At 42.8% G+C, this 17,306-nt stretch overlaps 1 protein-coding gene across 1 annotated transcript in view; it reads right to left on the bottom strand.

The window, feature by feature from the left end:
- LOC134344530 (WD repeat-containing protein 48) overlaps nucleotides 1-17,306 on the bottom strand; it is a 115,762-nt gene that overhangs the window by 68,175 nt on the left and 30,281 nt on the right. Inside the window, exons 5-9 of the mRNA XM_063044493.1 lie at nucleotides 15,928-16,057; nucleotides 14,409-14,497; nucleotides 13,394-13,495; nucleotides 11,211-11,435; nucleotides 10,232-10,306 (exon numbers count right to left, since the gene is read on the bottom strand). Of these exons, the coding sequence (XP_062900563.1) occupies nucleotides 10,232-10,306; nucleotides 11,211-11,435; nucleotides 13,394-13,495; nucleotides 14,409-14,497; nucleotides 15,928-16,057 (621 nt within the window). The remainder of the gene's footprint in view (nucleotides 1-10,231; nucleotides 10,307-11,210; nucleotides 11,436-13,393; nucleotides 13,496-14,408; nucleotides 14,498-15,927; nucleotides 16,058-17,306) is intronic.

Here is a 17,306-nt window from a genome sequence, read left to right as displayed (position 1 = left end):
TTCGGCCCACAAAGTTGTGCCGAACATGTCCCTACCTTAGAAATTACTAGGCTTGCCCATAGCCCTCTATTTTTCTAAGCTCCATGTACCTATCCAAAAGTTTCTTAAAAGACCCTATCGTATCTGCCTCCACCACCATTGCCGGCAGCCCATTCCACGCACACACCACACTCTGCGTAAAAAACTTACCCATGACGTCTCCTCTGTACCTACTCCCCAGCACCTCAAATCTGTGTCCTCTTGTGGCAACCATTTCAGCTCTGGGGAAAAAGCCTCTGACTATCCACACTATCAATACCTCTCATCGCCTTATACACCTCTATCAGGTCACCTCTCATCCTCCATCGCTCCAAGGAGAAAAGGCTGAGTTCACTCAACCTCTTTTCATAAGGCATGCTCCCCAATCCAGGCAATATCCTTGAAAATCTCCTCTGCACCCTTTCTATGGCTTCCACACCTTCCTGTAGTGAGGCGACCAGAACTGAGCACAGTACTCCAAGTGGGGTCTGACCAGGGTCCTATATAGCTGCAACATTACCTCTTGGCTCCTAAACTCAATCCCACGATTGATGAAGGTCAATGCACCGTATGCCATCTTAACCACAGAGTCAACCTGCATAGCAGCTTTGAGTGTCCTATGGACTTGGACCCCAAGATCCCTCTGATCCTCCACACTGCCAAGAATCTTACCATTAATACTATATTCTGCTATCATATGCGACCTACCAAAATGAACCACTTCACACTTATCTGGGTTGAACTCTATCTGCCATTTCTCAGTCCAGTTTTGCATCCTATCAATGTCCTGCTGTAACCTCTGACAGCCCTCCACACTATCCACAACACCTCTAACCTTTGTGTCATCAGCAAACTTACTAACCCCCCCCCCCATTTCCTCATCCAGGTCATTTATAAAAATTATGAAGAGTAAGGGTCCCAGAACAGATCCTTGACGCACACCACTGGTCACCTACTTCCATGCAGAATATGACCTGTCTACAATTGCTCTTTGCCTTCTGTCGCCAAGCCAGTTCTGGATCCACAAAGCAATGTCCCCTTGGATCCCATGCTCCCTTACTTTCTCAATAAGCATTCGATGCCTTATCAAATGCCTTGTTGAAATACATATACACTGCATCTACTGCTCTTCCATCATCAATTTGTTTAGTCACATCCTCAAAAAATTCAATCAGGCTTCTAAGGCACGACCTGCCCTTGACAAAGTCATGCTGACTATTCCTAATCATATTATATCTCTCCAAATGTTCATAAATCCTGCCTCTCAGGATCTTCTCCAACAACTTACCAACCACTAAAGTAAGATTCACTGGTATATAATTTCCTGGCTATCTCTACTCCCTTTCTTGAATAAAGGAACAACATCCGCAACCCTCCAATCCTCCGAAGCCTCTCCCATCCCCATTGATGATTCAAAGATCATCGCCAGAGGCTCAGCAATCTCCACCCTCGCCTCCAACAGTGGCCGGGGTACATCTCATCCGGTCCCGGCGACTTATCCAACTTGATGCTTTCCAAAAGCTCCATCACATCCTCTTTCTTAATATCTACATGCTCAAGCTTTTCAGTCTGCTACAAGTCAGCACTACAATCACCAAGATCCTTTTCCACAGTGAATACTGAAGTATTCATTAAGTACTCCTGCTATTTCCTCCGGTTCCATACACACATTCCCACCGTCACACTTGATAGTGTCCTATTCTTTCACGTCTTATCCTCCTGCTCTTCACATACTTGTAAAATGGTTTGGGGTTTTCCTTCATCCTGCTCGCCAAGGCCTTCTCACAGACCCTTCTGGCTCTTCTAGTTTCCTTTTTAAGATCCTTCCTGTAAGCCTTATAATCTTCTACATCTCAAACATTACCTAGCTCTCTGAACCTTTTGTAAGCTTTTCTTTTTTTCCTTGACTAGATTTATTACAGCCTTTGTACACCACGGTTCCTGTACCCTACCATAACTTCCCTATCTCATTGGAACGTACCTATGCAGAACTCCACACAAATATCCCCTGAACATTTGCCACATTTCTTCCGTACTTTTCCCTGAGAACATCTGTTCCCAATTTAAGCGTCCAATTTCCTGCCTCATAATACCCCTTACTCCAATTAAACGCTTTTCTAACTTGTCTGTTCCTATCTCTCTCCAATGGTAAAGGAGATAGAATTATGATCACTATCTCCAAAATGCTCTCCCACTGAAAGATCTGACACCTAACCAGGTTCATTTCCCAATACGAAATCAAGTATAGTCTCTCCTCTTGTAGGATTATCTACATATTGTGTCAAGAAACCTTCCTGAACACACCTAACAAACTCCACCCCACCTAAGCCCCTTGCTCCAGGGAGATGCCAATCGATATTTGGAAAATTAAAATCTCCCATCACGACAACTCTGTTATTATTACACCTTTCCAGGACCTGTTTCCCTATCTGCTCCTCTACATCCCTGTTACTATTGGGCGGCCTATAAAAAACACCCAGTAAAGTTATTGACCCCTTCCTGTTCCTAACCTCCACCCACAGAGACTCCGTCGACAATCCCTCCATGACGTCCACCTTTTCTGCAGCCGTGACACTATCTCTGATCAACAGTGCCACGCCCCCACCTCTTTTGCCTCCCTCCCTGTCCTTTCTGAAACATCTAAAACCCAGCACTTGAAGTAACTATTCCTGTCCCTGAGCCATCCAAGCCTCTGTAATGGCCACCATATCATGGCTCCAAGTACTGATTCACGCTCCAAGCTCTTCCGCTTTGTTCACAATACTCCTTGCGTTAAAATATATACATCTCAAACCGTCGGTCTGAGCGCGTCCCTTCTCTATCACCTTCCTATCCTCCCTCACGCACTGTCTCCAAGCTTTCTCTGTTTGTGAGCCAACCACCTCTTCCCCAGTCTCTTCAGTTCAGTTCCCACCCCCCAACAGTTCTAGTTTAGACTCTCCCCAATAGCCTTAGCAAACCTCCCCGCCAGGATATTGGTCTCCCTGGGATTCAAGTGCAAGCTGCCCCTTTTGTACAGGTCACACCTGCCCCAAAAGAGGTCCCAATGATCCAGTAATCTGAATCCCTGCCCCCGCTCCAATCCCTCAGCTACGCATTTATCCTCCACCTCATTCTATTCTTATACTCACTGTCACGTGGCACAGGTAGTAATCCCGAGATTATTACCTTCGCGGTCCTGCTTCTCAACTTCCTTCCTAACTCCCTGTAGTCTTTTTTCAGGACCTCTTCCCTTTTCCGACCTATGTCATTGGTACCAATATGTACCACGACCTCTGGCTGTTCTCCCTCCCACTGCAGGATATCGTGGACGCGATCTGAAACATCCCGGACCCTGGCACCTGGGAGGCAAACTACCATCCAAGTTTCTTTCCTGCATCCACAGAATCACCTGTCTGACCCCCTAACTATAGAGTCCCCTATCACTACTGCCATCCTCTTCCTTTCCCTACCCTTCTGAGCCACAGGGCCGGACTCTGTGCCAGAAGCACGGCCACTGTTGCTTCCCCCAGGTCAGCTGTCCCCACAACAGTACTCAAACAGGAGTACTTATTGTCAAGGGGTACAGCCATAGGTGTACTCTCTAGTACTTGACTCTTCCCCTTCCCTCTCCTGACTGTTACCCACTTGTCTGTCTCCTGCGGCCCCGGTGTGACCACCTGTCTATAACTCCTTGCTATCACCTCCTCGCTCTCCCTGACCAGACGAAGGTCAGCGAGCTGCAACTCCAGTTCCCTAACGCGGTCCCTTAGAAGATGCAGCTCGACACACCGGGTGCAGATATGGCCATCTGGGAGGCTGGGAGACTCCAGGACCTCTCACATCTGACACCGAGTGCAGAAAACCAGCCTCACACACATACTACTTCCTTTCTGCAATTAACACAGTTAAACCTACCTCACCTCGTCCCGTTACCACCTAAGCCCGTTGAGCCAAAGCCCTATCACTCTGCTACCTCTCACTCTGCTGCCCGCTGGATATGGCAGTCTTCTTTTTAAACTTTTCCCGCTCTACTGGCTGACATCATGTGCCTGCGCAGTCTTGCCTTTCTTTTACCCCGAGTATTAAAATGCCTCAGCTCCGGAAATCCTCAGGTGTCCCTCTCACAGCCTTCTTACTCTGAAACAAGTATACAGCATACGTATATTGAATAGATTAAAAATCGTGCAAAAACAGAATCAAGTATACAGTATACGTATATTGAATAGATTAAAAATTGAGCAAAAACAGCAATAGTGTATATTTAAAAAAGTGAGGTAGTGTTCAAGGGTTCAATGTCCATTTAGGAATCTGATGGCAGAGGGGAAGAAGCTGTTCCTGAATCGCTGAGTGTGTGCCTTCAGGCTTCTGTATCTCCTACCTGATGGTAACACTGAGAAAAGGACATGCCCTGGGTGCTGGAGGTCCTTAATAATGGACGCTGCCTTTCTGAGACACCGCTCCGTGAAGATGTTCTGGGTACTTTGTAGACTAGTACCCAAGACGGAGCTGACTAGATTTACAACCCTCTGTAGCTTCTTTTGGTCCTGTGCAGTAGCCCCCCCATACCAGACAGTGATGCAGCCTGTCAGAATGCTCTCTGCGGTACATCTACAGAAGTTTTTGAGTGTATTTATTTTCACTCAATATTTGTTAAGATGCTTGGAAGCAGGTACAGAGGAGATGTCAGGGGTAAGTTTTTTTTACGCAGAGAGTGGTGAGTACGTGGAATGGGCTGCCGGCGGTGGTGGTGGAGGCGGAAATGATAGGGTCTTTTAAGACAGTGGTCCCCAACCACCGGGCTGCAAAGCATGTGCTACCAGGCCACGAGGAAATGATACAAGTCAGCTGCACCTTTCCTCATTCCCTGTCACGCACTGTTGAACCTGAACATAAGGTTGCCAACTGTCCTGTATTTGCCGGGACATCCCGTATATTGGGCTAAATTGGTTTCTCCCATATGGGACCGCCCTTGTCCCGTATTTCCCCCGCTAAGGTACAACGTTCCTACAAAACCTTTCGTGGCAAAATGGCGTAAAGTGAAGAAGCAATTACCATTAATTTATATGGAAAAAATTTTTGAGCGTTTCCAGACTCAAAAAATAACCTAACAAATCATACCAAATAACACATAAAACCGAAAATAAATAACACTAACATATAGTAAAAGCAGGAATGATACGATAAATACACAGCCTATATAAAGTAGAAATAACGTATGTACAGTATAGTCAGGAAGATGAAGGCAAAACCGATCTGTGGGGGAAAAAATCAGCACATATGTGCATGTGCACACAGGTGCCCACACAAGGCTTCATGGTTATGGTGGTCTTTCCTGGGGTAAAGTGGCCCGGGATTTGACTGCTACTTTTGTCCCTTATTTGGGAGTGAGAAAGTTGGCAACCCTAACTGTAAAAAACATGTTGAGGTGAGCTTAACCCTACTTGAACACCACCGCCCCCCACCCCGGTCCGCAAGAATATTGTCAATATTAAACCGGTCCGCAGTGCAAAAAAGGTTGGGGGCCCCTGTTTTAAGAGCTTAGAAAAATAGAGGGCTACAGGTAAGCCTAGGTAGTTCTAAGATAAGGACATGTTCAGCACAGCTTTGTGGGCTGAAGGGCCTGTATTGTGCTGTAGGTTTTCTATGATTTTATATTTCTACATGCCAAATCTCTTCAAACTGTTAATGAAGTATAGCCGCCGTCTTGCCTTCTTTATAATTACATCAATATGTTGGAACCAGGTTAGATCCTCAGAGATCTTGACACCCACGAACTTGAAACTGCTTACTCTCTCCACTTCTGATCCCTCTATGAGGATTGGTATGTGTTCCTTCGTCTTACCCTCCCTGAAGTCCACAATCAGCTCCTTTGTCTTACTGACGTTGAGTGCCAGGTTGTTACTGTGGCACCACTCCACTAGTTGGCATAACTCACTCCTCTCATCACCACCTGAGATTCTACCAACAATGGTTGTATCGTCAGCAAATCTATAGATGGCGTTTCAGCTATGCTTAGCCACACAGTCATGTGTATACAGAGAGTAGAGCAGTGGGCTAAGCACACACCCCTGGGATGCGCCAGTGTTGATCGTCAGTGAGGCGGATATGTTATCACCAATCCGCACAGATTGTGGTCTTCTGGCTCGGAAGTTGAGGATCCAATTGCAGAGGGTCTCGCTCTCAGATTAGTTTAAGTGGTGGAGCTGGCTCAAAGGACTGATTGGTGTGCTCTCACTCCCAATTTGTGCATGGGTATGAGTGAAACTAATTGGATAGCTCTTCCACAATCAGTATGACAGGTACAACATCCAAACAGCCTTCTCTTGTATTGGTTCAGTCTAGGATTCCAAGAAATGAAGTCTGTATAAATGTTTACAGCTCCATCACCTGGCCCCTCAACCTTCCTACGCCTTTCAATATTGCTCTTGACAAGAGCACATTTACAAGAACCCATCAAATCCCAAAATGTAATAATAAAGCTACCTGGCATGGAAACACCAATCCCCAGGAAAGAAAAGTTCTACAGAAAGTGGTGGATACTGTCTTCTCCAGTACATCACCCTGCTCTCATGACTATACTCCTTCCCCACACAAAACCACCATGGTGGGCTTCACAGCTGAACAGGTGAGAAGACAGCTGAAACGTTTCAACCCAAGCAAGGCTGCAGGACCGGATGGTGTCAGTACCGGGGTGCTCAAAGCCTGTGCCCCTCAGCAATGTGGAGTACTTCGCCATGTCTTCAACCTGAGCCTGAGGCTCCGGAGGGTTCCTGTGCTGTGGAAGACGTCCTGCCTCGTCCCTGTGCCGAAGACGCCACGCCCCAGCAGCCTCAATGACTACAGACCGGTGGCATTGACCTCCCACATCATGAAGACCCTGGAGAGACTTGTTCTGGAGCTGCTCTGGCCTATGGTCAGGCCACACTTAGATCCCCTCCAGTTCGCCTACCAGCCCCGACTAGGAGTTGAGGATGCCATCGTCTACCTGCTGAACCGTGTCTACGCCCACCTGGACAAGCCAGCGAGCACTGTGAGGGTCATGTTTTTTGACTTCTCCAGTGCATTCAACACCATATGCCCTGCTCTGCTGGGGGAGAAGCTGACAGCGATGCAGGTGGATGCTTTCCTGGTGTCATGGATTCTTGATTACCTGACTGGCAGACCACAGTACATGTGCTTGCAACACTGCGTGTCCGACAGAGTGATCAGCAGCACTGGGGCTCCACAGGGGACTGTCTTGTCACCCTTTCTCTTCACCATTTACAGCTCGGACTTCAACTACTGCAAAGAGTCTTGTCATCTTCAGAAGTTTTCGGATGACTCTGCCATAGTTGGATGCATCACCAAGGGAGATGAGGTTGAGTACAGGGCTACGGTAGGAAACTTTGTCACATGGTGTGAGCAGAATTATCTGCAGCTTAATGTGAAAAAGACTAAGGAGCTGGCGGTAGACCTGAGGAGAGCTAAGGTACCGGTGACCCGTTTCCATCCAGGGGGTCAGTGTGGACATGGTGGAGGATTACAAATACCTGGGGATACGAATTGACAATAAACTGGACAGGTCAAAGAACACTGAGGCTGTCTACAACAAGGGTCAGAGCCGTCTCTATTTCCTGAGGAGACTGAGGTCCTTTAACATCTGCCGGACGATGCTGAGGATGTTCTATGAGTCTGTGGTGGCCAGTGCTATCATGTTTGCTGTTGTGTGCTGGGGCAGCAGGCTGAGGGTAGCAGACACCAACAGAATCAACAAACTCACTCGTCAGGCCAGTGATGTTGTGGGGATGGAACTGGACTCTCTGACGGTGGTGTCTGAAAAGAGGATGCTGTCCAAGTTGCATGCCATCTTGGTCAATGTCTCCCATCCACTACATAATGTACTGATTGGGCACAGGAGTACATTCAGCCAGAGACTCATTCCACCGAGATGCAGCACAGAGTGTCATAGGAAGTCATTCCGGCCTGTGGCCATCAAACTTTACAACTCCTCCCTTGGAGGGTCAGACACCCTGAGCCAATAGGCTGGTCCTGGACTTATCTCCTGGCATAATTTACATAATACTATTCAACAATTTATGGTTTTATTACTATTTAATTATTTATGGTGCAACTGTAACGAAAACCAATTTCCCCCAGGATCAATAAAGTATGACTATTATGACTATAAAAAGACCTCCCCACCATTCCACATTTTCAAGAAATGATGCCACAAGAAAGCAGCATCCCTCATCAAGGATCCTCACCATCCAGGCCATGCTCTCTTCTCGCTACTCCCTCAGGCAGGAGGTACGGGAGCCTTACATCCCATACCACCAGGTTCAGGAACTGTTATTACCTTACAACCATGAACCAGCACTGTACGTACTTTGATATGAATTTACTTTGACTTGGGATAGTATGAAATTTCAAAAGCTCTTGACAAAACTTTGAGATAGAAGTTATTATAGACTTAGTAAATGGGGTGAGAAAACAACTGCCTTCAATTAGCCTTAGCACAGTGAAGAAAATCCAGCCACTAACCTGTTAATTTAGTCAATTAGTTGCAATTAGTAAGGCCAGAAGGGGGTTTTAAAAGGTTTGAAGGAGAAAGAAGAGAATCTCTAGACCTGTCAGGCTCTAAGAAAATTAATTACAAAATGTTTATCTTGTTGGAAATCCAAAGCAACGCACACAAGATGCTGGAGGAGACCCTTCATCAGGACTTGGCCCAAAACATTGACTGTACTCTTTTCCATAGTTGCTGCCTGGCCTGCTGAGTTCCTCCAGCTTTTTGTGTGTGTTATTCCATAGCTCTCTCATTTATTTACCTATCCAAGTTACTGTCAGCAACTCATTCCACACTTATACCATCCAATGAATTAGTTCCCCCTCAGGTTCTCCTTAAGTATTTCTTCTTTCACCTATGACCTCTAGTTCTACTGCAGAAAACCAATGAAACAATTAAAAAGGCATAAGGTTTTTGAATAGAAGCAAAAAAAAATGTTGTAAGTGTTATATGTGTTATGTGCATCCTGAAAGATGTGAGGCATCATATTCCAGTAATGGTGATGAGAAGACTGAAAAAAAGGTTAAGGATGAAGAGCTTTCAAGGAGAAGCTGAAACAGTTAGCATTGTTGCTGGAATTAATAAGGCCAGAGGCATTATAAGGGTTTGAACAAGGCAAACACGGAAAACCTGTTAACTTCTGGCACCCAAAATATTTAAATTATTGGTAAAATATTCTGAGTGGAGTGAGAGAGAAATTGTTTCACTCAGTTGCCATGTCCGGAACACTCTACTTCAACAGCTGATCCCATAAATAATTTATGTGAATAATGGACGAGGAATTTACAGGATATTGAACAAATGTAGGAGGGGAGAGAATGGCTGCTTTTCCAAAGAGTCAGGACAGACACAATTGATCAAATGGTCCAACTTCCAATGATTCTGAAAAGATCATAAATGTGGTCATGTCTTTAATAAATATTATTTTGCAGCCCACCCTTTGCAATCTCCTGTTGAATCTGGACGGTTATTTTTCAAGTTGTCACACTTTTCTTCAGACCAAGAGGTTACAGTTGGAATTTAAAAAATCTATAATCTATACACACACATAAATTTGCTAATATTAGGGCAAGGGCACATTTCTTAAGGTATTTTACCCTTCCTCTATTTCAGAACTGCCAGATGAGATGGTTGCAGTAATAATAAAATCCCAAATTGTGCAGAAAGAGAAAGCTGATTTTGACCAAATTTTTCTCTATAGTGGTATCTCCTTTCCCTGCAACTCATTTGATTGTTCTTGAGGTACAAAAATATAGGAAAAGGACTTGAGTAGGTTAATCCTCTTTAACAAAATAGTTTTAAAATTCAAATGAAAAATAGATGAAACCATCTGTTAATCAATTGGTTCACAATTTGAATTAAGGGACTATTAGATAATGAAGGTACATGACTGGATGTAATACTGCAATCAAAAGTAAGCTTGTTTTCATCTCCCAAAGCAAATAATTTGACCTGAGACAATCCCCTTCCACAGGCTATGATGTTTGTTCAACGCTGTACCTCAAATAAATCCTTCAGATTCAAGACCAAAGAGAAGCGAAGTCAGAAAAAACAAAGGGCACTTGTTCATAGGGCAGACTTTGTGGGCACTAAAATAGCAATCTTCATAATGTGACCGATTTACAAATAGACTGGGCACCAACATCAGGTACACAGCAACTAGCATGAACACCAAGACATATTTACCCATTTATTCACAGATGATTTTGTGGTGGATACCCATATAGCCGGGGCAGGGTCAGCTGATCTGTCTAGCTCCATCTGCCAATTATAAAACACAGAAATTAAAATGAGGCATGTTTACTTAATACTTTTTGTTTATTTATTTATTCAGAGATACAGCATGGAACAGGCCCTTCCAGCATCGAGATGCACCACCAACAATACCCCGATTTAAACCCAGCCTAATCATAGGACAACTTACAATAATCAATTAACCTACCAAACAGTACACCTTCGGACTGTGAGAGGAAAGAGAGCACCCAGAGGAAACCCACGTGGGAGAATGCATAAACTCTTTACAAACAACAGCTGGACTAACAGAGCAATAAATCAAAAAATAATGAAAAGTCTATATATTAGGCATTCACATTGAAAATATAGATATTTAGAAATTTTAAACTGATTTGTACCTGAATTTAAGTAACCCTTGCTATGTCATATGGCTGGTGGACAAGAAAATGGCATCTTTAAAGAGATCAAACATTCCCCAAATATGTTATATAGATGTTTACATCAAATGCTACATACAATAGGATACTGAAGAAATAATTAAAGACAAACATGAGAGATTCTGCAGAGTAACTGGATTTCCAGCATCTGCAGAAATACTGGAGGAACTCAGGTCAGGCAGTTTCTAAGGAGAGGAATAAGGAGTCAACGTTTCAAGCCTCATGAAGGGTCTCAGCCTGAAATGTTGACTCTTTATTCCTCTCTATAGATGCACCTGACCTGCTGAGTTCCTCCACCATTTTGTGTTCAAATAGATTAAGAACTACTTTAAACAAGTTAATCTGATCTACATTGCATTAATTCAGAAGTAGCTTCTGCTGCTGTTCCCTGTTTTCACCCCTCCTCCTCCACCATCAGTTGCCAGATTGCTATTTTTGCTGCTGTTCCTTAATGTACAGCACTGAATAATTTGAGCACATTCGTACGTTAGTACCTTCAGAACTGGTGCTTTTTCCTCACAAATCAGAACTCTAATATCTGGATTCCGGAGATCTGTGCAATAGATTTTTCTGTCTCGTCCTCCAGAGTAGACATGTGTAAAGGCCTCGTTGACCTGCAATGCCCAAACTCCTTCGTCGTGAACCCGATACGTTGCAATACATCTCTGTTGTCCCAAAGACCACAGGCGGATAGTTCCATCAGAACTACCAGACAAACACTAGTGAAAATGAAAGAGAAGAAAATGTTAACTGTGGCAACCCTAACAATGAAAGCCCTCTTAATCACGAACACCTTTAGGATACAAATATTGCATTTGTTGTGGTTTGAATCACAGAAGTTATGACTTAACAATTATGTGTGAAAATGAACATATACAGTTTCATCCAAGAAAATGCAGCCAAGTGTCAACGTATGGACCTCATAAAAATAATTTCTATTAAAATGTTGTCTTTTTAAGAAGTTCATAAAGGTAATTTTGCTAGTGGTTTTCCAGGATCCCAGCTTTTGACAGGGGAATGGGTATTATCTAATTAACCCCCTGAACCTTTTCCTCTGTTCAATGAGATCACTGCTGATCTGTGACCTAAACACCATTGGTAGAGAAAGCTACTTTTGATATCTGAACATTGCTGACAAGAACAGTAATTACTGCCCGTCTCTCACAGTCCTTTACAAGTTGGTGGTGAGCTACCTTCTTGGACCACTATAGTTGTTTTGTAAAGGTGTTCCTGCAGGATGTACACCCAATGTTGATTAAGGAACAGTGATATATTTCCAAGTCATCAGTGCGTACAACTGAAAGGTGAACATGCAGGTGATGCTCCCATGCGCCTATTGCCATGTTATCTTTCCTGGTTGCAGAGGTTACGTACTTGAGAGATACTGTCAGAACTGTCTAGGTAACTAAATGCCGTGCAATTTGTAGTTAGTTCACAGTGCAAACACCACACGGACAGTGGAGATATTGAATGTTCAGTGCTACCTAGGTTATCAATCAAGCAGACTGTTTTATCCTGGATGCTATCAAGTTAAATGAGAGTTGCTGGAGTTGTATTCATTCAGACATGCTCCGTACTTCTGCCTTGGAGATGGTAAAAGGCTATTAATTTTATGCTTAAAAGTGACCTCACATTAATTGTCATCAGCTGAAGAGAGTTCAAAATTTCTACCTGTCTGTCTGTAGACGTGGTCCTTGATTTCATGCTCAAAGCCTGGCTCAGATTTTAACAATGCCTCCTTAAACAACTTCTCTCCAAACAGCACTGCAAATTCCCTTTAACATCTTAGAAAATGATCACATTTTCATCCAAATTCAATGGAATAAAAACTTAGTCTACGTTTATTTATTCATTGACATACAGCATGGAACAGGTCCTCTGGCCCCTCGAGCGGCACCACCCAGCAATTGATTAAACCCTAACCTACTCATGGAATAATTTACAATGACCAATTAACCTACTTTGGACTGGAGGAGGAAACCTGAGCACCCGGAGGAGACCCCAGTCGTCACAGGGAGAGCGTACAGACTCCTTACAGGCAGCAGGGGGAGTTGAACCTGGGTCGACTGTACTGTAAAGCGATGTGCTAATCACTATGCTACTGTGCTGCCCAATGTTAAATCCACCCCCCCCCGTGTCATTTAACCTCTGGAGTCTGTATCATTCTGGTGTTACTATGCTGCATTTTCTTCATTGCTAAGACATTTTCCTCAGAATGGTAGCTAATAAGGATTTTGCAATGCCATCACTTAACTTCAAAAATATTGAAACATTCGGCCTATTGTTGACATCAGTCATTAAAGAGAAATACAATATCTCTGAAGTTCCGACAGTTTGTGTAGCCATTTTGTATTACATAATTGAGATTCAACAACTGAGGAAATCCATTGTAACTTAGAGGACAATATTATAAAATAGCAGGGAGGGAAACAAAAGTCAGCAAGTTGGAGGGGAAAATCTCTTAGCAAGAGGACAAATTGGAAAGAAAAAAGTGAAACAGAACAACTGAGAAATAGGAGTGAATGAGAGGAAAACAAGAGATTAAAAAAACAAAACAACAGGCAGAATTTGTATTTTTGTGGCCTCAGCCTCTATCACCGTGCTAAACGTTTTGAAGCAGGACTTAATGAATTAAAACAAAAACTAAACTATCAATGCTTCAAAAAGTGGTACCTACCTGTGTGCCGTCTCTGTTCAATAGTAAAGCTTTCACATTATCTGTGTGGCCTTTAAGTTTCATCAGCTTTGCACATGTCCTGGGGTCCCAAACTCTCAGAACCTGTTAATGGCATCAGAAACTAACACTTCAAACGCACCTCAGGTATTTTAGGACTAAAAGCACCTATACTTAAATAATTATGACCCTCTTTCTAAAATAATTCTTGTTCAATGTCATAAATTCAGTCAATCAATTAAAACAAATTAGAAGTTTGTTGGGAAATAAAAAATTTGCTCAGAAATAAAATTGTAGGTTAAATAAAACTGAAGAAACTCATCAAACATAGAACAGTACTGCATAGGTTCATTGGAGCACGATGTCAAATTGAAATCAATCCCTTCTTTCCACACATGATCCATTTAACTCCATTTCTTGCATATTCATATACCTATCTAAAAGTCTATTGTATCTGCTTCCAGTACCATCCCTGCCAGCATTATAGGTATCTACCAAAAAGACTGGCCTTAAGCTTTAAGCTTTCTCCCTCTCATATTAAAGCGATGCCCACTAGTATTTGGTATTTCCACCCTGGGGAAAAGATTTTGGCTCTCTAAACTATTTATGCCTCCTATGATTTTATAAATTTCTATCAGATCTCCTCTTGGACTCTAACATTCTAGAGAAAACAACCCAAGTTTGTTCAGCTTCTCCCTATAGCTCGTACCCTCCTGTTGATGGTTGTACATTTCTGTCTTCTCTCTCTAGCAATTCAACTACAGACTATAACACTGTCAGCTGAAATTTAAATATTGCATTAGTACTTGAAATTTAGTACACAAATTACGTTTTCTTACTCAAATATATGAAAAAGTCATAAAATACCACATCTAGCTATAACCCACAATTTACTAAGCCCAGGAAAAACCAGATAGTTCATGATGTTAAAATCAAAAGCATCTGATAGTAAATACGTCACCAAAATATCAAAAGGTGACCTTCTCAATTACCAAAGCAATCTGGCTTTAGAACGTACCTTTTCAGTTGATCCAGAAACGATTACTGTTCCCATCTGATTCATTGCAAGACTATAAATGGAGTCTTTGTTCCCACTCAGCGATGATGCTGTTACAGAAAAGAACATTACTCCATTTATCTCTGCAATATTTTCATTAGTTGATTGATAAGCTTGGACAATATTTGGTTTTAGAAACTACAGTGTATGAGAGTGTGGCAATGGGAAATTTATTTTTCATTGTGTGGATAGTCAGAGGTTTTTTCCCCCAGGGCTGAAATGGCTGACACGAGAGGGAACAGTTTTAAGGTGCTTAGAAGTAGGTACAGAGGAGATGTCAGGGGTAAGCTTTTTTTTTTACGCAGAAAGTGGTGAGTGCGTGGAACGGGCTGCCGGTGACGGTGGTGGAGGTGGATACGATAGGGTCTTTTAAGAGACTCCTGGACAGGTACATGGAGCTCTGAAAAAACAGAGGGCTATGGGTAACCCTCGGTAATTTTGTTCGGCACAGCTTTGTAGGTCAAAGGGGCTGTATTGTGCTGTAGGTTTACTATGTTTCTATGTTTTAATCTCGAGCAGCACACACAAAATGCTGGAGGAACTCAGTAGGTCAAGCAGCATCTACGGAGGGGAATAAACAGTCAACGTTTTGGGCTGAGACCCTTCATTAGGACTGGAAAGAACAGAGGAAGGAGCCAGAGAAAGGCGGTGGGTGAGGAGGAGGAGGAGGAGGAGGAGGAGTACAAACTAGTTGGTCTTTATCATTGTGTTTAATTTTAAATAAACTGGTTGGTCATACCAAAGTTACTCATTTCAAAGTTATTGGTGAACCCGATTTAAACCTACCAATGTGAAAAGATGAAAAAGCTTTCTTTCCTACTGAATTTCATCAAGATTTGAGCTCCTAGATAGTTTGCAGTATGCCTTACAGAGAGATGAAAGATTCACTAGATATAAATAACCTATAATGTCTAATAACAACAATAAGCCTAATTTGGAGTATTGTGTGCAGTTCTGGTCACCTACCTACAGAAATGACATCAAGATGATTGAAACAGCACAGAGAAAATTTATGCCGAGACTTGAGGACCTGAATTATAGGGAAAGGTTGAATAGGTAAGGACTTTATTCATTGATGTGTAGGAGAATGAGGGGAGATTTGAGAGGTATACAAAATTATGAGAGGTTTAGACAGGGTAAATGCAAGTAGGCTTTTTCCACTGAGGTCGGGTAAGACTAGAACCAAAGGTCATGGGTTAAGGGTGAAAGGTGAAATGTTTAAGGGGGACATGAGAGGGATCTTCTGCACTCAGAGGGTGGTGAGAATGTTGACCGAGCCTCTACAGAAGTGGTGGGTGTAGGGCTGATTACAATATTTGTGAGAAGTTTGGATAACTACAGGGATAGAAGGGGTATGGAGGGCTATCGGCCAGGTGCAAGTCAATGTGAATATGCAAAATAATATTTCAGCACAAACTAGATGGGCCGTTTCACGGTCCAAATGTACTTTACCGTTACTCTGTTTACAATGAGGACTTACTTGTGACTGTGTTGTTTGAGGCAGTCAATGCTGTAAGAGTATTTACATCCCAGAGAAATATCTGCCTGTCCAAACCTGCTGAAGCCACCAGCTCTTTATCTTTCGCATACGCCAATGCCTTCACATAATCCTACATGAAAAAAGTCAATTTTTTTAAGTTTGTACCCAGTTTTCCTCCTTCCACTATTAAACCAGGCACTTACTTTGTACTATCACTCCAATTTCCCATCTGAGACCAGACAGTGAGCATCCACTATCACAAGTGAATGGGGCAATGTCTTTAAATATCCACATGACAACTTTCTCAAAGTGGTTACCAGGCATCCATGGGTTGGGGGGTTGGGAGGAAATGGGCAGATTGCCTTAATCTTCTCTGTTATACATAGCTCAGTGCCCTGTAACCTCCTTCAGGCCTATATCTATGACCCAAGGTTTTGGTAAACTACCTTGATGTGACTCAAGTTAAATACTGTTTCATAATACTCCATAAAAAACTGGCAATTTTTTTTATAATGTTCAAATTTCCAATAAATGCAAGTTGCTTGTGAATACCAGTAAAAATCAGAGGCAACGTGAAAAACTGGGGCTATCATGTTTTCATATTCATTAGTTTATTCTGACACTCAACATTACTTTAACAGTTGCAATTAGAGCAACAGATCCACATACGGAAAGGTACCACTAGATCAGAAAAGATAGGCGCAGAATTAGGCCACTCAGCCCTTGCAGTCTGCTCTGCCATTCCATCATGGCTGAAGCAATGATAGCTAATGATGCAGAGTAACACACACAACATACCAGAGGAGCTCGGCAGCTCAGGCAGCAACTATGGAAATGAATAAGCAGTTGCCATTTCAGGCCTGATGAAGGTTCTCAGCCTGAAATGTCGACAGTTTATTTCTTTCCATTGGTGCTGCCTCACCTGCTGAGTTCCTCCAGGATTTTGTGTGCATTATTCTGGATTTCAATAATCTGCAGAATCTCTTGAGTAAATGAAGGCAGAATACTGGTTCTAATGTTGGGAACATTCCTTGAAAGGATGTCATTAATGTTTTATCTGTACTGCATTCAGAGTGGGCACTGGGTTTTAAAATCTTTTAGAAAGCATTCACCACAAAGCACCACTTTTTTTGTGCTTCACCACATCAGTTCTGGATAATGTACTCATATCCGGTATTGCTGTTTGACCCCACAAGCCTGACAGAACTGTTGTTCACTGAGGCAAGCTGACATGTTTAGAGAGAATTAATTCAAATTGCATTTCCTATGAATCACCCACTAGTTTAACCAAATTTGCAATTTTTTTATTATAGAGAATTAAACTCAATTTAACAAAAGGCAAGGGATTCAAATTCCCGACTTGCAAGTTGACAGGATGC

Source organism: Mobula hypostoma, chromosome 3 (genome assembly GCF_963921235.1).
Source record: "Mobula hypostoma chromosome 3, sMobHyp1.1, whole genome shotgun sequence".
Lineage (NCBI taxonomy): Eukaryota > Metazoa > Chordata > Chondrichthyes > Myliobatiformes > Myliobatidae > Mobula > Mobula hypostoma.
This window is presented reverse-complemented; position numbering and strand designations above follow the sequence as displayed.